The sequence below is a fragment of the Marmota monax genome, unplaced genomic scaffold, assembly GCF_021218885.2.
Source record: "Marmota monax isolate L192 unplaced genomic scaffold, Marmota_monax_Labrador192_F-V1.1 WCK01_AAM20220418_F8-fsc00181, whole genome shotgun sequence".
NCBI classification, from domain to species: Eukaryota; Metazoa; Chordata; class Mammalia; order Rodentia; family Sciuridae; genus Marmota; species Marmota monax.
In genome coordinates this window covers 3445445-3470365 of record NW_026694276.1, presented here as the reverse complement: position 1 = coordinate 3470365, position 24921 = coordinate 3445445, and the positions used below count along the sequence as shown (strand labels likewise).

Below are 24921 nucleotides of genomic sequence, written 5' to 3'. Positions count from 1 at the left end.
TTACTGACCTCCTACCAGAAACTGTCCAAAAAATCTGGGGATACAGTATGGAAAAAAAAAATGCAGCCAAGGAAAAAAAACAAAAAATCTCTGCCTGGAGATATACAAATATAGGAAATATTCTGTATATAATTTTCTATAAAATAGAAAAATTAAATATGAAAAATATCGCCTGATTTTCAGTGCTTTCACATAACTTTCTTCTAACAACCTACTAACTCCCACCCTCTTTCCAGTCCTCTCCCCAAACTTAAAAGTATTAAGAACTAGAAAATTCTTTCAGTTCGGGTGCCACACCCACTCCAGAAGCGAGATTTATTGGAAGCTCAAAAATTCAGAAAAGTAGGCGGGACTTTGGAAATTTACAAAGGTAGGAGAGACGACGGAACTAACGTTCCGTAGTTGTGGTTCTCGGTGGGAAGCCAATTTTGGGGACCGGTAGTGGAAAGCTCTTAAGCTGTTTCCGGCCACCTCAGCGAGAAGCGGAGACGCAAGCAGTTGTCTCTTAGGGAACTGAGGTAGAGGTGTGACTGCTGCTGCCGCGGAGGAAGTGAGGACGACGCCCCGGGCCAGTGTTGGGTCCCTTAAGCCAGTGAAAATGGTGTTACTGACGATGATCGCCCGAGTGGCAGACGGGCTTCCGCTGGCCGCCTCCATGCAGGAGGACGAACAGGTGAGCCACTAACAGATCCCGGCGACCCCAAGTCCCCGCGAACGCGCTGCTTTCAGCTTCGGATTCCTTCCTAGGACGCGGGAGACCCTTGCGAACCTCCCAGGATCTCCCGACGGGTCTGAAGTGCTCCGCTCTTTCAGTGGTGGAGAGGCTACCCCTGAGAGGAAATCTTTCCTAAAAGCGAAGACAGATTTTTGTGTTACCCGTTTCTCTTCAGAAAAATACTTCGGAAAAGGAATAGGTTTGATCTAAGTGGGATCACTAATTGTGTTCTGTGGCTTTTTAGGGGCTTTGTAACAAAGTTAGGACTCATGATTTTCTGCTGCTAATAAGGCCGTTGACACAAATCCTAGGAAAAAGTGAGTTCCTAAGTTCTTCAACTCGTCTTTCTGTAGCACTTGATCCTTGACCCGGCTTGCTGACATCTTTTGAAAGTGGGTGAGGTAATTTTACCACTTATATGCAATCGTTAAATTTCATTGGGGTGCCTTCTTTCAAGGTTATGCACAATTCCTATCTCGCCCAATAAACGTACCAAATTTCTGCAATTCATTGTACCTTATTTTATTTTGCTTTGTCTTTCAGTAAGTGAAGTTTCCTAGTAGGCAAACAAACGACAGGTCTTACTCATCTTTGTGTTCTCTATAGCTTTTACAACAGTAGCTTTATGCTAGGGGGTGTTCAGAAATTTATTGAATTGATTAATAATAACTCCACCAGTTATCTTAAAAGGAAATTGCTTTGTGACTTAGAATCACATGGGAGATTTTCGGTATTAGATAAGTGTCAGGAACAAGCCTGGGAGGTCCCTAAAGAAGGCAGTAATAGAATTTATGTAACTTATTTAAAGTGGTCAATTTTATATTACTTTCTCATACAACCTAAGTAGATTTTTAAAACCTCAGGCTTAAAAACGATGGATTCCTAAGAGGAAAAACATTTCGTGCATTCCTTTTCTTGGATTCTTCATTTATGATACTCATTTAAAAAAAAAAAAAAAACTTAGTACATCAAATGTGCCAGGCATTTTGTTAATGCAAGGGATGAGAGGACTCAGTCTCCACCTTCATAGAGCTTACAGTCTAGTGGAAAAATCAGATAACTAACCATTGTAATGTAGAACCATTATGGAAGAGGAAGGGGTTCTGGGGCTGAACATAGATATCTAAGATCAGAAGGGCCTTCCCAGAAATGACATCTAAGTTGATAGGAGGATCTGTTATTAAGGAACTCTTCTATTTGATTTTATGCCTCTTTATTTTTGAAAGTAAATTTGTTTATTTTCACTTTTAAGAGAGTAGTTATACAGATGATAGAGTTGCAGGTTATGCTAAGTGAAATATATTTCATTCATTCCACCAAAGTCTACTCATTGAAATAAACTGTGAAAAATATCTCATCCTGAATTTTAACTGTGAAATGTTTTTCTGTTGATTCTCCACTTTTGTTAAGAATTTTCTAGAACCACTCAGCAGGAGGAGTGTGATTGTTCAAAGGATCCCAAGAACATGGGGAAATTTCCTTGAAGGACATGTAGTTTGAGAAATATTTTACCCATGAGGGATGACGGTGAAGTAAAAAGGGGAAGAATCTGATCCGTTTTTCAACTTTTGCATTTATTCTATTGTGGGCAAAGAATATAAAGTGGATATGAAAATTTTCTTAATATTAGAGGGCCCCTACTCTCCCTTGATACTTTATTGAAAAAAATTAATTGATTTGTTATTGTTTGTTTCTTAATTTTGAGTGTGGTATTGATTTACTAAGGTGGGTGCTTGGTTTCATTGACAAAGACATTTGACACAAATATTTATGTGATTATAATTCCATTGTATTTTCTTCTAGAAATTTTGTTTTTAACTAATAAAGTCTCTCTTAAACATTTTTTTTTTTTGGAGTTAGGATCATTTTATTTACTTTAAGCATATCTCTAGATCTTTATTTATGTATTTATTTTAATTAAGTATATATGACAGCAGAATGTCTCTTAAACTTTTAATGTCTGCAAGTATGAGTTCTAGACTTACTTTTACTATTATAATTATATAGAGAACATTTATAGAAGGCATACTGCATACCAAGCACTATGCTAAGCCTAAATGCATTATTTCATTCAATCCTCATACTGATCATATTAGAATAGATTCTTTAATTATCCCTATTTATAGATAAAGAAGCTGTGAGGCTTATGGGGAATAGGTTACTTATACAGCTAGTAAGTAGCATAGTGGAATTTTTCATCAAGATTTTTTTTACCTCAGCAACCATTGACATTTTGGGTTTCTTTGTTGTGAGGGACTTTTCAGCGCATTTTAGGATATGTAAGGACATACTTGGCCTATACCTCCAGATGGCAGTAGCTCTACCTCTTTCCCTTTATTACAATTCAAAATATTTCTAGCCATGGCCAAATGTCCCCTTGAGAGTAAAATCACCCCAGGTTGAGAACCACTGGTTTTTAATCAGTATCTGTTAGGCTCTAGAGCAGGCTTAGTGCCTGACCACCAAATTCCACTGCCTTGTTCTAGGACTTTTGATGATGTAGTCACTCCTTACCAGTCTAGTAGTAGCTTTTTAAGAACAGATTATCCTACCAAATACTTTTTTTTTTTTTTTTAAGATTTTTTTTTTAGGGCCTGGCCTGTAGCTCAGTGGCAGAGCGCTTGCCTAGCATGCATGAGGCACTGGGTTTGATCCTCAGCACCATGTAAAAATAAACAAATGAAATAAAGGCATTCTGTCCATTTACAACTACAAAAAAAAAATTTATTTAAGATTTTTTAAAAAATCTTTATTTTTATTTTTATGTGGTGCTGAGGATCGAACGCAATGCCTCACACATGCAAGGCAAGCATTCTACCCACTGAGCCACAACTCCAACGCCTACTTTTATGTTTAAATACCTTAATTGTCTAAGCCAAATAATTCAAAGTGCTTTCAACTATGTCACTGATAATTTTAGGTGTTTACTAGGTACCAGTCCTTGTACAAGCTGCCTTATGAAATGAAAAGTTATTCAGATTATATAATTGAGAGCAAAATTCTGAAAATAACAGAATGTTATATACAGTGTTTCCTCTGTACTTAACTAGAAATTTAGGCTTAGGGCAGGTATAGAAATGAGCTTTCTTCACAAACTCAGACTACCCTAATTAATATCCTGTGTATTCCTTTGCTCTTTTTGTGGTGTTTTTCCTTTTAGGGTGTTTGCAATTTCTTTATCCACCTTTCTGTTCTACCTTAAAATGATTGTATTCTCTTTAATTTTGCACCAGCTCTGTGGAGGGCAGTTTAGACTTCAAGAAGGTGGTAGGGTAGATCTAACCAGCAGGGAACTCAAAAAAAAAAAAAAAACAAATAGTCTGTTGTACAGTTAAACAGCTTCATTCTCCCAATTATTTAAGGTAGATTATAGAGAAAAATGGTTGGTTCTTGGTTCTGCTGGACTTTGACCAGCTGAATTCAATAGGGATTTTTAAATGACAAGAACTTAGCTAAAAGTTCTTACTAAGGCAAAAGATGATACTTGATAGAACTAGTTGTTAGCAGTCCTAGGTGACAGCAATGAAACTATTATGGTTGTACGACAAATTACTACCTTGTACTTTTTGTATTATAGAGAGATAAATCCTAAATATGCTATCAAATTACTTCAAGTATTTTACACAATTTGTCCAGTTATTCTCATCCACTTCATTATTGGATTACCAACAGATATCATTATAAAGTATATAAAGCTTATTAATCTATTCTAGATGAAGTAGAAGGTAGAATCAGGACACTCAAATATTTTTAGGTGAACTAGCTGACTGTGCGCCCTTTGTGACTTTGACACTGAAAATAATCTAAAGGTCAGTACTGTAAAGTAGAGGTTATGTTGTTTTGTAACTTCTGTATCCAAGTTGCCACATGATTTCTTGAGCATTTTCTACGAATTAGCAAAACATCACTTAGAAGATATATTTACTATTAAAGAAATTTGAATTATATAATTGGTGTTATGTAACATTTGGAGCAGGGGCTCCAGAGCCAGACTACCTAGGCTCAGATCCTCACTCCATCCTTTATTGATCTGGAGTCCTTGGTCCGGAGGCAGGTTTGATTTATCAAATATTGGTATGATAGTCATCTCAAGGTAATTGTGAAGATTAAATGAGTTAAATTATATAAAGTGTTTAGAACAGGGCCTGGCAGAAAGTGAGCCCTTAATTTCATTTACCTGTTTCTGAAGAATCTTTTTTTTAAATTGCTTTTATTTTTTAAATACATGACAGCGGAATACATCACAATTCTTATTACACATATAGAACACAATTTTTCATGTCTCTGTTTGTATATAAAGTATGTTCACACCAATTCATGTCTTCATACATGTACTTTGGATAATGATGACCATCACATTCCCCATCATGGCTAAACCCCTGACCCCTCCCATTCCTCTGCCCTATCTAGAGTTCATCTATTCCTCCCATACGCCCTCTCCCTACTCCACTATGAGACAGTTACCTTATATCAGAGAAAACATTCACCATTTGATATTTTGGGATTGGCTAACTTCACTTAGCATTATCTTCTCCAACTGCATCCATTTACCTGCAAATGCCATGATTTTATTCTCTTTTATTGTTGAGTAATATTTCATATTGTATATATGCCACATTTTTTAAAAAAATTCATAAACCAGACTTGCTCATCATACACTGGATGCAAATATTTAGTAAACAGGAATGAATGAGTTAATGAGTAAATGACTAATTTTTCCCATTGCAAAATTAATTCATGCTTATTTAGAAAGTTTAGTGAATATATGCAAGCAAAAAGACCAAAATGTCAGTGGTGATTATTACCTATAATCTCTACTCATTATGTCTTTTTGGTGAGTGACCTTAAATGTGTGTGTATGCTCATGTTTGTGTATGATTAAATAACTGACAAGACTGTAAGACTGTTTTACCTCAATTTTCCACTTACCAGTATCTGATAAACATTGTCTGATATCATTAAATATTACATGACATTGTTTGGGTGGATACATAGTATTTGGTCATGTAAGTATACCAAAAAGGTTATTATTTAGCCAAAAGGATTGTATCAGCATTGTATTTCTCAGGAATGGTATATCACCTTGAGGTTAAGTGGTACATGCCTATAATCCCAGGAGCTCAGGAGGCTGAGGCAGGAGGATTACAAATTCAAAGCCAGCTTCAGCAATTTATCGAGGTTCTAATCTCTTAGCAAGACCACATCTCAAAATAAAAAATAAAAAGGACTGGATATGCACCTCAGTGGTTAAATGGTTCAATTCCTGGTTTAAAACATTTTTTTCAACGTGAATTTTGAGGAGATGCAGACATTCAGATCATAGCCCACAGAAAGTCTTCCTTTCCCCAGTTAGTATGCAAATGAATAAATAATGTGTTTGCTTCCTATTCTTCATTCTCTCCTTTCAAAAAGATATTACTACAATGCTAGAGCACTTGCCTAGTATGCATGAGGGCCCAGCACTGCAGAAAGAAAGTAATGACACTATTTCTCCAGTAGTTTCTCCACTGTTTCTCTCACCCTCACTCCCCCTTTTTAACTAATTATAGTATTATCCAGAAATCCTTTAGGTAAATATGACCTATAATTACATTACTCACATGTTATTATTTTCATTTTGTTGCACATGTTCCTCAGAATTCAAACTTTGCTATCCAGAAAACCAAATAGATTTATACATAAAGGATATTTGACTTTCCAGTCCTTATTATACCCCTACTTATTTTTTATTAGTTTCACTCGTGGTGTTCGTATAATCTGAAGTTAATAGTGTGTACATTTAGTTTTGCTTAAATTCTCAATCATATAAGGCTTTGTGGAAGGTTTTGCTTGATATGCCTGCATAAAAATAAGATTCGTCAGTCACAAATTTCTCATGCTTGTGCCATTCTGTGCCAGTAACTGTAAAAGTGAAATGGGTTAGGAAGAAGATACTGACCTAATAGTGGAAAGAACACTGAAAGTGTCAGAAATGTAGTGAAGATACATACTTTTGCTTCGTAGCAAATAACCAATATGATTTTGAAGTAGGGATTAGGTCGTCTTTGTTGTAAAAGTAGGATCATTTTTCTCGCATTGAAATGAATCTTATTAAGCTGTAAATTAAGGATCTTATTCACATAACATCCTCCTAATATCATGATGCTTCTCACTAATTGACACAGCTTTTTGTGTGGAAAATTCTTAAATGAAGGTGTCTTCTTTCAGTCTGGCCGGGACCTTCAACAGTATCAGAGCCAGGCTAAACAACTCTTTCGAAAGTTGAATGAACAGTCCCCTACCAGGTGTACCTTGGAAGCAGGAGCAATGACTTTTCAGTGAGTATAGTCCTGATTTTTTTATGATCATTTATGAATGAAATACAGTAAATGTGACACCTTATGAGAATTGTGACAGTCTTTTAAAGTAAAGATAACTTGAAAAATAGAGTCTCTTCCTGGAAGCAACTCCTCTTGACATGCTTACAGTAATTTAGCCTCATAACTTGTGTCTAAAAAAACTATGTACCCATCATGCAATAACAGATAACCTCTTACTTTAGGAATGTCTTGGAGCCAGACATAGGTAGGTTAGTACTCTTGCTTAGACATTTACTAGAATGTAACTTTGAGCAATCTTTTCAAGCCTCACTTTTCTCTATAAAATAGGGCAAATGATTATAGAAGTTCCATAAGGATTTTAAAGGAAATCATATGTATTACTTGCCTGGCACAAAGGGAATAATCAATAAATATGAGTTATTATTTAGGAAAAAAAGTTTAAAAGCATCTCAGTCATTGGTAAAGACAATACATACACCTGAGAGAGGGATCAAAAGAACTTTATTGCATTTTAAATGATTTATAAGCAACTGGTATTAAATGTTCAGTACATGTCAAATTTGAATCTGATATAGCAGGAAAATTACAAGATCACAGAAAAAAAAAAAGGATCAGCTAAATAATCTTTGCCATTTTAGGGACTCAGTAATTTAGACCCAAGAAGAACATTTTGGGTTTAACTAAAAATAAAAAATACAAAATACCACCATTTATCAAAGACGAGTAATTAAATATATCCAAATAAAAACAAAACCTTGGCCTGTTGATTAAGAAAATGGTAGACATTGCATTTTGTAAGGTATCAATTTATATAGTATCTGAAACATTTTATATAAATCTAATTTTCAACACCAAAAAATAGTCATTTAGGCAGTCATTTAAGATTATATACACCCATAGTCACAACTGCTTATGACATTGAGGCAGGAAGCTTGGTTGACCCCATCCTGGGCAACATAGCAGTATAATTATGTAATTATGCTATTAATTATATAATACAATTAGTCTTCCATATCTATTGGTATATAAGAGATTTGAGCATCCTTGGATTTCCATATCCACAAGGGTCCAGGAAGCAACCTCTTATAACTACTGAGGGACTGTATATGTCTACCATGGGTGAGGAAACAAAAGACTTAGGAAAGTTCTTATAGAATTAAAGGATTTTCTTCTGTCTGGTTCCTTTAGGATGTTCATAATCTCATATCTTTTATTTCTACCAGAGAGCTATTTATTAAAGATTTACTTGCCAGGCCCTTTATTAAGTCTTCCTTTTAATATCATTACCTTTAATGAGCTTATCTTTTTATAGCTGAGAGAAACACATATTAAAACAAGTATACCATAATATTTCAGGGCAATAAATGCTGTAATGCAATCTGAATGCTTTGGGGGAGAGAGAAGGAAGTAGTAAATTCCCATTTGTGGGGGTTAATATGAAGAAAGGGATAGAGGAAGAGAAAATGCAGAGAAATTTCACAGAAAAAAATTATAATACAATTGAGCATATAAAAGGAACAGGATTTCTCCAAGTATATAAAAGAGCATTATAATTAGAAATGACAGCATAAGTAGAAGTTCACAAAAATATTTTAAAATTTAAAACCTAGCTTGTTAGGAAACAGCTTGCCATTTGGTATATTAGAATATGTTATAGAAAGTAGCTTAGCACTTTTGGAGGGCTATAAATACTTCAAGAAGTATGATTTTATTGCATAGGTATTGGAGAACCTCTAGAGTTTGTAAACAAGGCAATGTGATACTGTCAATTTGAGGGGAATAAAACATGTGGTATAGAAGATGATATAGCTTGAAGGCAGGGAGAACTGTTATTTCTAAGCAAGTAATTAGTATGATATTTAGGAGCCTAAGATACTGTAATAGTCTTTAAATTGTCTTTTGTGAAGCCATAGGATACCTCAGGTGTTACATAGGGCAGAGATGGGAGTTTATATAATGCTTTTGGCCTTTAAACTCCTATTTACACTAAATAACTTCTAAAATAATCTGTACACATAGGTCTTTTAAGTATAATTTTTGCTGAAGTAAAGAATACTATAGCTGAGTGAAATTATGACTCAGTAATACAGTGCTTGGCTAGCATGTGTGAGGCACTGGGATCAATCCTCAGCACCACATAAAAATAACTAAAGTTACTATGTCCATCTACAGCTAAAAATATTTTTTTAAAAAAAGAATACTATAGCTAAAAAAGAAGTTTGAAAGCTTTTAAGTAATAGCCTAAACTTTTCCCAAGAATATCTCATACATGTAGTTGTATAGTCCAGAGAACTCCCTATCACAAATGGAAGCCAAATTCTGTTGTTCAATAGTTTCCAATTGATTATAGTTTTCCTAGCCTGGAAATCAGAGAGCATTATTAGTTCCAAGGCCACATTTGTCTATACCCAGTAAATAATATGCTGTTTATTTTCAGCTTTTAAGTGTCCACAAAAATTTCCAGTTTTACTTTGTGACTAGAAGAAATTTAATATATGTATACTAGTTCACTTACAAAAATCAAAGGGTAGATATAGTGAAAAATCTATTTCTAAGAAGAAATTTTAGGTATTGATATATGTTAGTTGAAGAATTGTGTAATGAATAAAACAGTTATACTCCTTTTGGGATATATGTCTCTTAATGAGAAGATGTTTGTTTTCTGATTCTGAGAATTTGTGGTTTGAAATTGATCTTCTCTTGGCCAGCCTCAGAGAGATTAAACTAGACATTTTCACAAGTTTATATGGTCCTCAGAGTCTGCTTCAACAAGTTTGAGGTACTGTTAACTTTATAAACAACTTTGTCTTGCTTGTTTGTCTTTTCAGCTATATTATTGAGCAGGGAGTGTGTTATCTGGTTTTGTGTGAAGCTGCCTTCCCTAAGAAGTTGGCTTTTGCCTACCTAGAAGATTTGCACTCAGAATTTGATGAACAGCATGGGAAAAAGGTGCCTACTGTGTCTAGACCTTACTCCTTTATTGAGTTTGGTAAGTTTATGCCCCTCACTTCTTTATTAGGGGAACAAACAATATAGAGGAAAAGCTCTTTGTTACACTGATAAAATTTGGACACCTTTTTTTTCCCTGATGTTTACCTTACTGGAATTTTGGCTTTAGCCTCTTCTCCCATTCTACATCTTTTTGTCCCTTTTCTTCTTTGGTTATTTTTTTGTTTTATTTCTTGGTGGTCCTGGGAATTAACCCTGGATACCTTACCAGTAAGCTACACACCCCCAGTACTTTTGGTTTTTATTTTGAGACAGGGTTTTACTAAGTGCATTGCCAAGGTTGTCCTCAAACTTGAGATCCTCTTGCCTCAATCTTCTGAATTGCTGGAGTTATAGGCATGTGCCACCATACCTGGCCCTCTTTTTGTCTCTTTGAATGAATGAGGCTCCCTTCTTAGAAGCAATATTCTCTAGATATAATTATCTTTTCCCTTTTGATCTTGTTGCCTTTTTGTTCTTTGGCTTGATTCTTCATTAGGGGCTTTTTGTGGGTGTGTGTGCTAGGGGATTGAACCCAGGGGTGCTTAGCCATCAAGCTGCATCCTCCTCCCTTTTTTGTATTTTATTTAGACTCAGGGTCTCACTGAGTTGCTCAGGGGCTTGCTAAGTTGCTGAGGCTGGCTTTGAATTCACAGTCCTCCTGCCTCAGCCTCCAGAGCCTGTGAGATTACAGGCATGCACCATCACCAATTAGGGGCATTTGTGACCAGAGCTATGCATAAAGCTCTACTTAATGGGCTTATAACAGCTGAGTCTTCTTTCTTCCAACCTCTAGACACATGCTAATATTAAGATTCATTTTTTGGAGATAAGAATTTGGAAATGAGAAAAAAATGGTATTTTGTTTCTTTTAGTAGAAAAGTATCCTCTAATTAAAAAAATACAAGAAGATGTATTATTGATTGGAGACTAATATTTACTATATTCAGAAGTAGTGAGCGTGGGTATCTGTATTTGTATAGGAATTATGAAAAGATTCAATACTAGTCAGACCTCGTAAAGTATCTAGTGGCAATATATCAAAAGAAATATCCTAAGAACATCAAATATAGGGTAAGAATAAGTAGGATCATGCTACATTGCTGAAATTTTTAGTTAAAAAAGTAAGTAATTTTACTATCTTAGAATTTCTGGAGTGTTTCAAGTTTGCCTGATAAGTGAGTCATCTTGCCTTATAGAAATTAAAAATTTGGCAAAATAGTGTTTCGTAACTATAAACTCTCCAAAAGCTAATTCATATAATGTCCAGTTGTTCAGATTTTATTTTTTATAGATAATAACAATTTAGTAAACCTAAATAAAAACTAAAACACATGTGTCAAGGTCACACAAGAAACAGATGGTACGCTCAAACAAGCTTAACTGGCTATACCTGAAGATATGTATGAATAGGCTATAAGAGAACCATAAGGCATAGTAATCTGCAATCAGTAATAAAGTAGTTTTACCATCCCTAGGCTTGAAGGCATAAAAGGAAGGAGCAGTTTTTAGAATTGAAAAGAAGAAATTTATAAGAGAAACCAAAAGTTAGGATCACTAACTTTTGCAAGAGAGATACTTCCAGCTGAAAGTGACTTCTTAGGAAGTTATTGGGAATAAGTACCCTGATATCACCGGTCTGTTCCAAACCTTTTCTACTCTTGGGACCTCCTTCATTGCCTGATCTTTGCTGGAAGCCAGAGGGTAAGGAGCCCATTGAGGTACACCATACAGGTCAGGTTCCCAAGACAGAAAGCAAGGTGCAAAAAGGTGGAAGAGATCCAAAGAGGCCAAGTGAAAGGTGTCTAGCACATATAACTTCAGATTTTTGCCAAAAGTTAAAAGTATCTTTAATAATAATTCATTCTTACACCAACGTTGGCTAAAGATGAATGAGACTGTAGCTTTACATTGGTATTTTAGGAAATTCCCAGTCACATGCTTACTTTACCCAAAGTTTAAGAATGTCACGACATTAGGAAAATATATTAAAGAAAATACTTTAAGGCAACATTTGTAATGATAACTTTTTAGTAATCATTAACTCTTTTGCCTTGTTAGTCTATAATGATGGTAGGGTGTTACCCGCATACTTTTGGGAATGTATAGAATAAGTATTGAAACCAAATATAGTTTGAAATTTTCTGCTTTGAGGAAAGGCTTATGATAGTGGTCTTTATTTCTGTAAAATGTCTAATAGCAAATACTTTTTATTCAGAATTCTCTAAAGCTCATATCCCCTGAATGGTCGCCTAGTTATAGCTTCACATTTTACAAATGAAGAAATCAAAGGCTAGGGCTGGTATTGTGGCTCAGCAGTAGAGCGCTTGTCTAGCACGTGCAAGGCCCTGGGTTCGATCCTCAGCACCAATAAAAATAAAATATTATATCCATCTACAACTAAAAAATAAAATATTTTAAAAAAAGAAATCAAAGCCTAGATTTTGGTACTCACCCCATGTGCTTGATTAAACCAGGGACAGTGGCAAATCCAATAAGCTCAAAACTTCTAATTCCCTACTTGAATACTCCGATGGACTTGAAAGGAGTTGTTAATGGTCACTTTTCTTCATTGTTGTAGATACCTTCATTCAGAAAACCAAGAAGCTGTACATTGACAGTCGTGCTCGGAGAAACCTAGGCTCTATCAACACTGAATTGCAAGATGTGCAGAGAATCATGGTGGCCAATATTGAAGAAGTGTTACAACGAGGAGAAGCACTCTCAGGTATCTGAACACAATATGAGACTTAATAAAGCAATACCATAGGCAAGGAGAGCTTATTTTTATTGCAGTAAGATTCTTGCCAGGACTGTTAAGAATTCATGTTTCAGAAATAGATTACATTACAAGGCTTCCAGTATGATACATTTTTTTTCCCTAACGTGATTAGTTTTTGTTGGGTTAGAAGAGTGTAAAGGATTCATACGTATTTGAAGCAATTACTCTTTACAAAAATTTACAAAATTATGTATAGAAACATTTGTACAAGTTAAGGAAAATAAAAAGAAAAATAAGAGGAAAATGTCAAAAGACTTTTTGCAGTGGGTTCCATGAATAGCCTGTTTGGGAGATTTTACTACCACCAAACCAATGGAAAAGAAGGAGATTGCAAAATATCTATCATTCTCCCTAGTTCACAAATATTCTATCAGCTAGGTGAGCTTACTCACCATTCTTAATGGCCCATTCTCACTGTATGGATCTAATCTTTAAGATGTAAACAAGAATTGCTCCTTCAAAGAAACCCTCCTTGATCCTTATAGCCCACATCTCATAATCTCTTCTGTACTTTTTAAACTCTTAAAACATTTAGTTACATGGCTTTTTTTGCGGATGATTGTGTTGTATATGTTTATTTACCCAATTCACCTCAAATGTTTGCATTAAATATATTATTATTAATATATGTTCAATATGTATTCAATATAGATACTTAAATATATTTGCAGTAAATTGGTTACATATATATGTAAAATTAGGCATTTTTTACCTATAGTGATTTTTGTGTACGTGTGTAGTGCTTGAGATTGAATTACCTATAGTAATTTTAAATTGTAAATAATTGAAGTATATGTATTTATCTGATATTTAAATGTTACCCAAGTGTTAGAGGCAGACATGTAAACTCTTTAAAGACAGTATTTTATGAATTTTTATATATGTTTCACATGCTACTTTTATCCCCCACTATACACTCATTAATAAATATTTCTAAAATTCAGCTTGCTACACATTAGTAAATAGTTATCCTTTAGTATGAACCAAAACTTTACTCTTTGTTAGTAGTAGCAGTTATCCTAGCATATAGCTTTACACCCTAAACATCAAATTTTGAGGATGAGTCTATAAAGTTTTTTTTTTAGCAAATAAGCTATTTATTTATTAGTTTTTAAATTTAATTAGTTATATATGACAGTAGAATGCATTTATACACTTTGATATATTGTACATAGTTGAGATATAATTTCTCATTTTTCTGAATGTACATGTTGCAGAATCATGTCATGTAGTCATATATATATATATATATATATATATATATATATATGACTACATATATATATTTCTTTGAAGCAATTACTCTACAAAAATTTACAAAATTATGTACAGAAACATTTGTACAAGTTAAGGAAAATAAAAAGAAAAATAAGAGAAAAATGTTAAAAGACTTATTGCAGTGGATTCCATGAATAGCCTGTTTGGCTATTCATGTACACACACATACATACACACACACACACATACATACAGTAATAATGTCTGTTTCATTCTGTTATCTTTTCTATCCCCACATCCCTTCCTCTCCCCTCCCATAACTTCCCTCTACTTAATCCAAAGTAACGCTATTCTTCCCTAGTGCCCCCCACCTTATTATGAATTAGTGTCCACATATTATACAAAACATTTGGCCTTTGGTTTGTGTGATTGACTTATTTTGCTTAGCATGATATTCTCCAACTCCATCCATTTACAGGCAAGTGACATAATTTCACTCTTCTTTAAAGCTGAGTAATATTCCATTGAGTATATGTACCATATTTTCTTTATCCATTCATCTATTGAGGGACACCTAGGTTGGTCTAGCTATTGTGAATTGAGCCGCTATAAACATTGATGTGGTTGCATCACTATAGCATGCTGATTTTAAGTCCTTTGGCTATAAACTAAGAAGTGGGATAGCTAGATCAAATGGTGGTTCCATTCCCAGTTTTCTGTGGAATCTTCATACTGCTTTCCATAGTGGTTGCACCAATTTGCAGTCCCACCAGCAATGTATGAGTGTACCTTTTTTACCACATCCTCACCAACATTTATTGTTGCCTATATTCTTGATTATTGCTATTCTAACAGAAATGAGATGAAATCTTAGAGTAGTTTTGATTTGTATTTCGCTAATTGTTAGAGATGTTAAGCACTTCTTCATATGTTTGTTGATCAATTGTATTTCTGCTTCTATTATTGATTGGGTTATTTGTTTTTTTGGTGTTAAGTTTTTTGAGTTCTTTATATATCCTAGAGATTAATGCTTTATCGGAGGTGCTTGTGGTAAAGATTTTCTCCCAATCTGTAGGCTTTCTCTTCACATTATTGTTTCCTTTGCTGAGAAGAAGCTTTTTAAATTTGAATCCATCCCATTTATTGATTCTTGATTTTACTTGCGCTTTAGGAGTCTTGTTAAGGAAGTCAGATCCTAGGCCAACATGGTGCAGATTTGGGCCTGTTTTTTCTTCTATTAGCGGCAGGGTCTCTGTTCTAGTACCTAAGTCTTTGATCCATTTTGAGTTGATTTTTGTGCCGGGTGAGAAACAAGAGATTTAATTTCATTTTGCTTCATATGGATTTCTAGTTTTGCCAACACCATTTGTTGAATAGGCTATCTCCAGTGAATGTTTTTGGCACCCTTGTCTAGTATGAGATAATCGTATTTACGTGGGTTTGTCTCTGTATCCTCTATTCTGTACCATTGGTCTACAAGTCTGTTTTGGTGCCAATACCATGCCATTTTTTTCATAATAGACTTACAGTTTCTACCTGAGATAGAGTAGCATAGACGCTTTTTAAATCCAAAATTTATACATCTGTCAGTATACCAACAATGTAAAGGATTCTCCTCTAGTGTTTTGTGTTAAAAAGCTGATATGCTGATTTAAAAAGAAGTACTTATCTACCTTAAATAGCTTCATCTTGTTGGGGAGATAAGAAACTATCTCAAAGAGTAATTAACAGGCAGTATAAGGGAATAAACATCTATTGGACACTTATTCTAATCTGCTGGGGAAGTTTTATATGTATCTTATTTAATCTTCATAATTATTTCATGTGTAATGGGTGATATCAAACCAGTCTTACAAATAAAGAAGCAAAAATCTTGAAAAGTTATGTGGCCTACTAAAAATCACTGCTGATACTTAGCAGGATTCGCCTCTAGAGTCCTTGTCCTTTTTCAGTGTACAGTAACTTTAAATGGATATGTAGATAACAAGAGCTATATTAATATAGAAGGATATAGAAAAATGTAAAGTGAGCAAGGAAAGCCTTTTGAATTTACATAGACAAGGAAGTATCTTAAGTAGAAGAAAAAAACATCAGAACAGAGCATATTTAAAGGACAGTAAAGAGATTAGCCTACTTCAAAGAATATTTTCTCCTCTTTAAGCTTCTTAAGAATAAATATTTTATACCTTCTTTTCTTTCTAATTTTAGTTTAATAGGTAGTCTGCTTTGCATTTAAGACTAAGAGTAGTTCCTGTGGATTCTTTCAGCAAACTTATATTATGCCTTTTTTAAATGTCTAGTACAACTATCTTTTAAGCTCTGAGTTGTGTTTTTTCATTCATGATATTACCTCTATGAGACTATAAATTCCACAGAGGCGGGGATCATGTATGTTTTGATCATCATTGAATCTTCTGTCACTTCATATAGTCCTACTATATAGCATAAATATTTGCTAAATGACTTCTCCAAGCAGTAACTTTATCTTTATGATATCATGTGATTCAAAATGTTTCTTTATTGAGGAATTCTCTTATCACTTATTTCAAATGACCTAATACTCGTTCCTCTGCCCAGTTATGCTCAGCAGATTTAGAGTTATTTGGCAAATGTTTATTCAGCATTGATTATATGTCATTCTGGTTGCCTGGGATATAGAAGTAAAAACAATAAAATTCTCTTGTCCAATGGAGGGTACATTTCTAGTAGACTAGATAGAAAGATTTCTTGATCATTGTCATGGTTATTTCTCATCCTCTAATTGATTTTTTTCATGACTAGGTTTTTTTCTTACTCATATGACCAGTTTGTAAATTCAGATGTGACTATCATACTTGTGTTATTAAGTAATGCCACATTTCTCAATCAAAACCAGTCTCTATTAAGCAATTCCAAATATTCCAGTTGTATTATCTCAAGGGAGAATAAACAAATTGAGATTGCAAAATGTTTTGTAAAAATTTAAGTAAATGAAAAGTTTGATCAGAATTAATTTATGTCAAAGCTTTTCATTATTTAAATATGTCCTATGTTTTAATCTGACCTAGTTTGTATCTGGCTATATCTAAGTACTCAGTAACAATTAATAGGTTGGGAGAAGGCAAACTTCTCAGAAAATGCTAAAAACTTAATTTACTGCATTTTGGTGTTTGTTTGAGGACCTGTTACTACATTTTAATTACAATTTTACATTCCTATGCCTATTGAAATATGATTTCTTACAGTTTTAACTTCATAATAGTCTTTTCTATGTGGAAAATCTCAGAAATTTTAAACTATACCACTGAAATGTAGTTTAATACTGTGTCTGATTAACTGAATTTTCTAGTTAGTTATCTAATTCTTATCTTACATGGATTATAATTTTTGAAAATATGATATAATGTGACTTAAACCATTAAAAGATTATAAAAATGATAATATTATGATTAAAATATTATAAAGATGATAATTATTACAAATGTCAGGTAATATTTATTAAGTATTTACCATATGTGCAGGCATTGTTCTCACTTTACAAGCAATCTTATGTACCTTATATTTTATAGATAACGAAACTGAGAGAGGGCTGAGGGGTTGTAGTACAGTGGTAAGAGTGCTTGTCTAGCATGTGTGATACACTGGGTTTGATTCTAGCACTGTGTATAAATAAATAAAATATTGGTCCATTGACAACTACAAAAATATTAAAAGAAAGAAAGAGACTGGGAAAGGCTAAGTGACTTGATGAACATTAATTACATGGTTGGTGCAGCTGATATTTGAACCAGAGAGTCTAAGGCCAAAATTTGTGCTCCCGACCACCACACTATACAGCCTCAATAATTTTGCACATAATTTGGTCAGATGATTTTAAAATATATTATAAATTTTATAGCACTGCAGTTTTGAGTTAATATATGTAACCTTACCCTTAAAATAAAAATGAAAATTTAAGTTTCATTGTTAACATGCCTCTCATTTTGGTTATTTTTATGCCTTAATATTATTGATGAAATACTTCCTAGGACTAATTAATGGTTTCCTTCTTCCTCTTTGACAGCATTGGATTCAAAGGCCAACAATTTGTCCAGTCTGTCCAAGAAATACCGCCAGGATGCGAAGTACTTGAACATGCGTTCCACTTATGCCAAACTTGCAGCAGTAGCTGTATTTTTCATCATGTTAATAGTGTATGTGCGATTCTGGTGGCTGTGAAGTAGTGAATCCAGTCATTGATAAGGGAGAACCTAGAACCTGGCAGGTGTAAGTTTTCAGGAAGCTGAGCTCACAGAAATGTGTATTAGAATCCAAGTGGAACTTCTGCCTCTAAAGACCTTGCAAGAAAAGACATCCTGAAAATGAAAGAGTACGCCTCATTTAATGAAGCTTAACCCTTTGTGGAAAGTCTCTTTTGGGGGCAGAGGCTTTCTCTGGGTGCTAAGCCATATATGTTAGGGAACAGTAGATTGTTTTATTTTGTTTTTTCCCTCCCAGTACATTTTTAACAGCACTGACTGGGCATTCTCATTCTCTAATGGAGCCATTAGTGAGATTTAAGGTAGCCAATCTGTGCTAGCAATATTCTGAAATTCCTTCAAAGAAGGCAACCCTTTGGGAAGTTCTTTTGACTTTAATCAACATTCCTTTTGTTGGTGACATTTGTGATTTTCAGTAATCTGAGTTTTTTCTGCCTTTCAAACAAGACTTCAAGTATGTGAAGGTTAATTACTGTGCTGCACCAATCCTGTCTGTTGGCCCCTATAGGAGTTAACCTTTGTTGTTTTCCTTTTATGATATTTTGCTTGTTGCACAAGTGCTGTAGGGTTAAATGAATTATATTAAGATGCCTTGAAATTATAAAGCACTCCTTGATTAAGAAGCTAAAATTTTTCTCTTATTTACTTTTAAACAAAAGACTTAGTTTGGGACATTATTAATTTTATTTCTCAGCTTTTTGCTTATATTATTATAAAAGCAGATATAGCATAGGATTGCTAGAGGCCCCTAGCTTAAAGAGAAGGCCCAGCTCAGTACTACAGCTTTGTCTTGCCCCCTTACTTACATTATAGTTTTCCCCACTCTGTTTTTTTTTTTTTTTTTTTTTTCCTGCTAACATTTTAAAAATTCCCCTTTATCCATTAGTTTCATGTCCCATGAACATCCTTTCAGGATATTGTCACATTTCAAAATGGAAACTGTTCGGCTATATAGTTAATTAAATTTGAAATCTCTGCAGATGAACTAATCATACTGCTACATTTATCTAAGCAAATCTGAGAGCACCTCATTCCTGTTTCAGTTTATGCAAAGTATTCAAGAATGTTCTAAAGATAGAAAATTCATTTACAATGACTTCTATTAACCAATAAAAGTAACTGTAATTTTTTTTTCCTTTTTCACTCAGGGATATTGGGGATTTCCTTTTACCTTCTGACATGGAATTTTTTAAAAGGGGATAATAGGCCTTTTGAATATTAATGCCAGTGTCTACAATATAACCTATAACTCTTACACATACTGCAAATATTTCTTTAAACTATACAGGAAAATAAGCCAACTTCTTAACATCTTTAGAGGGAACTTTTAACTAGTAAGCAGTTTTATAACCTTAAAGGATCATCAGAACCACTGTTCTGATTCCTGATAGGAAAAAAATAATCTCATTTCCTTAAAACAAGGGAAGTAGAAATGCTTATTTTATTTCTGATAACTTAACAGAACTAGGATTTTTTCTTCTATTATAGATCTATATCTGCCAATTAGAGTTTTATGCATGAAATATGAGGTTTCTTTTATAGAGAATAAGTGCTTTTAAGTCCCTAAAAGGCATATGACAATTGGTAATAAAACTGAAAACCTAAGTGGTAGTACCATAGCATTTGGTGCTTTTGTAGGAGTGGAGAGTAGCACCTTATTGTTGAGAAGTTGCATGCTGCAACCTAATGGTCAGCAATGAAATAAATCCTTCTAGAATGTTCCCTTCAGTGTGAAGTTTTGTTATCTAGTTAATTTAAGTACACATATCCTTTCTAGGTACATTTCCACCTAACCTCATTGCACTAATTAAAAAGAAAGGATATGATAATGAAGAATAAAGGAATAGGAAAGTGGTTTAAGATCAGGGTAGTGGAAAAATGACAGAATAAGATTCATAAATACAGCCCCATTTGGGTTTTTGGTTTTTCCCCATACTGGAAATTAAACTCAAGGGCTCTCTACTACTGAGCTACAACCCTAGTCCTTTTTTATTTTTGATTCTGTAACAGGGTCTCACTAAGTTGCCCAGGCTGGCCCTCACATTTTGACACAGTCCTACTGCCTCAGCCTTTCAGATAGCTGGGATTACAGGCCTGTACCATTGCCCAGCCCCTTTTGTTCTTAATAGGAGCTAGTGGGAAGATCTAACTAGATGACTTGTATCAGGAATCAAACAGGCATCTAAAATAGAATGTGATAAATACTGTGTGAAGTTGTTGCAGGCACCTTAAGAAAGGAGAGTTAATTTATTTCAAGAGAAGGAGAATGGGGCATGTAGAGTTAATAGCATGTTCAAGTCATATGTAGAGAGAGTTAGGCATATTTTGGGAATGTAACAACTTGGTTTAGCTTAACTCAAGTAGAGACAGTTGAGATATAAGGAAGAACTAGAATGATATACTATAATAAAGGGTCTTGTCTATAATGCTAAGGAGTTTAGACTTTATTAATGGCCATAGCACAGGATAGCTAGTTATAGTTTCAAATGATCATTTTGGCCATGGTGTAAAAGATACATTGGAGAGGGAAAACCTGAAATAGGGTGTTAAAACCAAGGACTTGTCAGACAAGTCAGAATTAGGCCAGTTTCAAATGATTTTCAAGAAAAGAGTAATTAGAGATACCAGATAACTGTTACATAACACTTTGTTTTTTAGAAGGTTTTTAAGTGATTCTTGCATTGACTCAACCCTTTGATGGTCACAGCATTCTATGAATAAAGAAACTTTACAAAGGATGCTACTCAGAGGCACATTAAGTAAATTGCCCAAAGTCACAAAGCTAAAAATTGATGGAGCCAAGATTTGAACCTAGGCAGCTGGATTTTTAGAATCAGTGCTTTTAAACAAAATACGGAACTACCAAACATTCAAATAAACTAAGTACCCCCAAAAAATGTATTTTGAATTTAACAACCAGAAACTTAATCCTGTAGGCTGAAATGATTCCAGAGAGCTGGGGACAAAGTCAGATTGCAGTGAGTTGAGGATTGGCACATTGTACACACATCTGGTTATTTAAATGTCTTTAACAGTGATCATTAAGCTTTGTGAGAAATCTTTGAAAATCTGACGAAATGTATGTGCCTTTACCCCAGAAAATATTCTTGTGTACATGCATATCAAGTGTCACAAACCATTTCAGGCTATTCAAGGACCCTAAAGCTTTTTCATGACCTAGTGGTTGATGGTCCCTCTCTGTTAAGAACTCCAATATATAGGATGTGGGACTCAAAGGTTAAGAACCCAGAAGCTTTGGACACTATCTAGTTGTGGTGAGTTTGAAAAATTCTACAGTTTGAACAAACTTTTTGGATGAGATGTATTCTTGAAAAACTATGTGTACGAATACGTTTATATCAAATAATATTTCCCCGTACTACAATCAGAGATCTGGTTCTGCTGATTTTTTGTTGTTGTTGTTCTAGTTTCTCTATATCAAAATTAAGGATTTTGAAATTTTTATTTTCTGCTTTTACTAGTAAGATATCTTCTTACAAAGGCAAGTTAAAAAGAAGTCACTTCTCTACACATAGGATTTAATAAAACATGTATAGTAAAATATCTCATAATTTAAATTCTGCCTTATTGGTAGTTCACTGTTACTTATGGTAGTGAAAACTCCCACCTCAGTTTTCACTTCTATTCTAAGCTTGAGTGTTGTTGAACACACTGTAAAGGCTTTTAGTGTGTTTAGCACAATTAACTAAACCCCATCTGGTAGGGTATTTTTCAGGCAGTTCAAAAGGAAGGCAACAAACACGGTTATGTAGATGTTATTTTTGTGATTGCATATTAACTAACTGGACCAAATAACTGGTATTGTAAAGATGACTCCCCCACCAAGAAAATATTTTACTATGAATGGCATAGTTTGAGATACAATGAGCAAATTGAATTTCACATCCTGTTCTTACTCATTATTGTCAGGCAGGATTGACACTTCAGGTAAAACTGTCTCAGGCAATTTAATCATTTAGTTCTTTAAAAGTTTATTTCAAGTGCTATAACAATCCATGTTTTAGATTAGAAAAATCCCTGGAGGTTGGACTTTCATATAGTAATATACACTGGACTAATTTTTCTCTCATAATCTTCATTTGTTGAGTATTAAGTATTGGACAATTTATGGGTACTATAATCTTTGTAACCATTTTCTTTGCTCAAGGCCACATAGTTAGCAAGTTGAGATACAGAAATTCAAATCCAAGGCAGCAACACACATAATCACTACACTACACTGTTTACTACTCCTAAGTAATAACATAGACACTTTGTCTTAAGCATTTTACTCTGTCCTGTTATTAGTAGTATGCTTATTTTTGTATATTTTCTTATCATTTCATTTTCCTGTCCTTTTTAATTTATTTTATCATTTTCCCTTTATTCTTTGTAAATAACTTTTGCTCTTATGATTTTGTTTGCCGTTTTTCACACTTGGCTTATATGTATATCTTCCCATATTTGCTTCCTTTTTCACTTAATCTCAGTGGTAATTCAGCAGTTTTCTATAACTGATTCACTAACAGTTTAGCAAAGTAAAAACTCCACTCATTAACAAAAAAAAAAAAAAATTTACTTTTTTTTTTACCTGATTCTCTTCTGTTTCCCTCACTTGCTGTTACATTTTTAATTCTCTCCCTTTTTCTTTTCTTTTTCATTTCCCATGTGGTTTTCATTTCCAAGTTAACACAATGCTGCAACTTTGATTCTGTAAATCAGAGCTTCAAAATCAACTGAGTATTACTGTTTATTTTTAGGCCTTATTTTATCTTACTTTTGACTGGTTTTGTAATATATTCTGTTCTTTCTTTATTCAGCACATATTAAGTCAGCAGAGGTATGTACATATACATGTACCCCTGCTTTAAGGACTCCTTTTGTAAAAAAAAACATTTCAAACAATGCAAGAATTCAAAGAAAAGTTGTTTTTTGGTTTTTTTTAAAATCTAGGGCTTCTCTTATATTAGTGATTAATCCCAAATATACCTGTCTTTAAACTTGAGTTCTGGACCCAAATTTTTTGCTGCTTATTGAGTATCTGTTTTTGAATATCCCATAAATACTTTATTTGTTACATCTAAAACACGTTATCACCTCTACTTCGTTATTCTCAAAGATAAAACCTAACCTGTGCTTTTATTAATCAGTACTATATTTCAAATTTTTACTCATCATCTGCCATCCCCTTACCTGAGCTAAAAGTCATAACTTGAATTTAACTCCTTCTTTTCCTCCTACTTCTAACTCAACTGTTGACCAAAATCTGTTTTTCACAACCTCCAAAATATTTCTCACCCACCTCTTTCTCTTCACCTTCTTGGGAGCAAGTACTTACTAGCTTTAACATGGACTTTTTCAGTAGTCTCCTTACTATCTTCCTTGTATCTTCCTCTCTCACCTCAATACTACCAAATTTTCCAAAAGAGCTAATCACACCTCATTTCCTGTAGAAAGAGATCATATACTCCAGTCCACAATCTGGCCCCATTGTACCATTTCAAACCCATATCTTACCACTTTCCACCACCTGTAGTTTGCTTTAGTCACATCAGATAATCTGAGATCTTCTACACTGTCAAATACTTAACTTGTGCTGTGATTTGTTCTGTACCTTTTCTCTAGAATATTTTCCTCCTGTTCTTTTCCCTATAAGTTTGATAAGTTCTGCTAATCTTTCCAAGACTCAGCTCAAATTTATCTCCTTTATAAAGCCTTTTTAACATTCTCATGACCTGGGAGAAGTTCATTTCCATCCTCCCACATTATCATGTTCATATTTCTAGCACAAAATTACCACTTTAAAAATACCAGTTGGTATGTGTTTGTGTTTTTGAGATAGAGACCAATTATTATTCATGTCTTTGAATCCTTGTACTTAGTACAGTGACTGACACATGGGAGGTACTCAGCAAATATTTGCAGAATAAATATGTTGACTTACAAAAATTAATGCTCTTTTTTAAAAAAGCATAATTTGAAAGGAAAAAAAAAACATGGTGAAAAATGGTATAGCCTAGTAAAGGAATGAGGATAAAAGAAGCATGCTTAAAAAGTCAGAACAAAAAAGAGTATCAATAATATATTGTGAACACTTTGGAGAAAATGGGTGAAATTGATTGTAGCAGAAACAATTGAAAGGCAAGGAGGTAAAGAAGGAAAGGAAATAGGCGCATTAGAATAAGAGAAAAAGCACAAAAATCAGTGAGACCAGCAGATCTCAGTCTGAGAATACTTCTAGTTGACCAACATGCCTATAGTTAGTTGCTTTTATGTTGTATAAATAGTATCTAGTGAACTTTTAATTATCTATTAACTACTTTCCAGTTTTTCATCTGAAAAAGTAATTTTAGTTCAGTGATAAATACCTTAATCAATATGCCATATGAGGTAAATTTTTTACCATGCTACTGTTAAGAAACTGGTTTAAGGCTTAATTTTCACCCACTGATGGGAGTGTGCACCTGCTGAACTTCCAATTTTTTCCAAGGAGTTTGTGTAGGTGAGCAGTGAGGTATGTTAGACTGAGCATGCAGGGACAAAAGAAGTACTGGAGATTATATTTCTTTGTGTTTCTCTTATTTAGCCCACTTGCATTATCATGCAGTATGTTTACTTATGCACTCAGAACTTTAAAATAAAAGTACTTTGACTTTCAAA

The 24921-nt window shown here is 34.0% G+C and overlaps 1 protein-coding gene across 1 annotated transcript; it reads left to right on the top strand.

Moving 5' to 3' along the window:
• The first annotated feature begins 433 nt into the window (after positions 1 to 433).
• On the top strand, positions 434 to 24921 carry Sec22b (SEC22 homolog B, vesicle trafficking protein). Its single transcript, XM_046467132.2, has 5 exons — positions 434 to 673; positions 6923 to 7032; positions 9864 to 10024; positions 12605 to 12751; positions 18066 to 24921. Exons 1-5 carry the CDS (start codon positions 599 to 601, stop codon positions 18218 to 18220), a joined length of 648 nt encoding a protein of 215 aa, XP_046323088.1. The 5' UTR covers positions 434 to 598; the 3' UTR covers positions 18221 to 24921.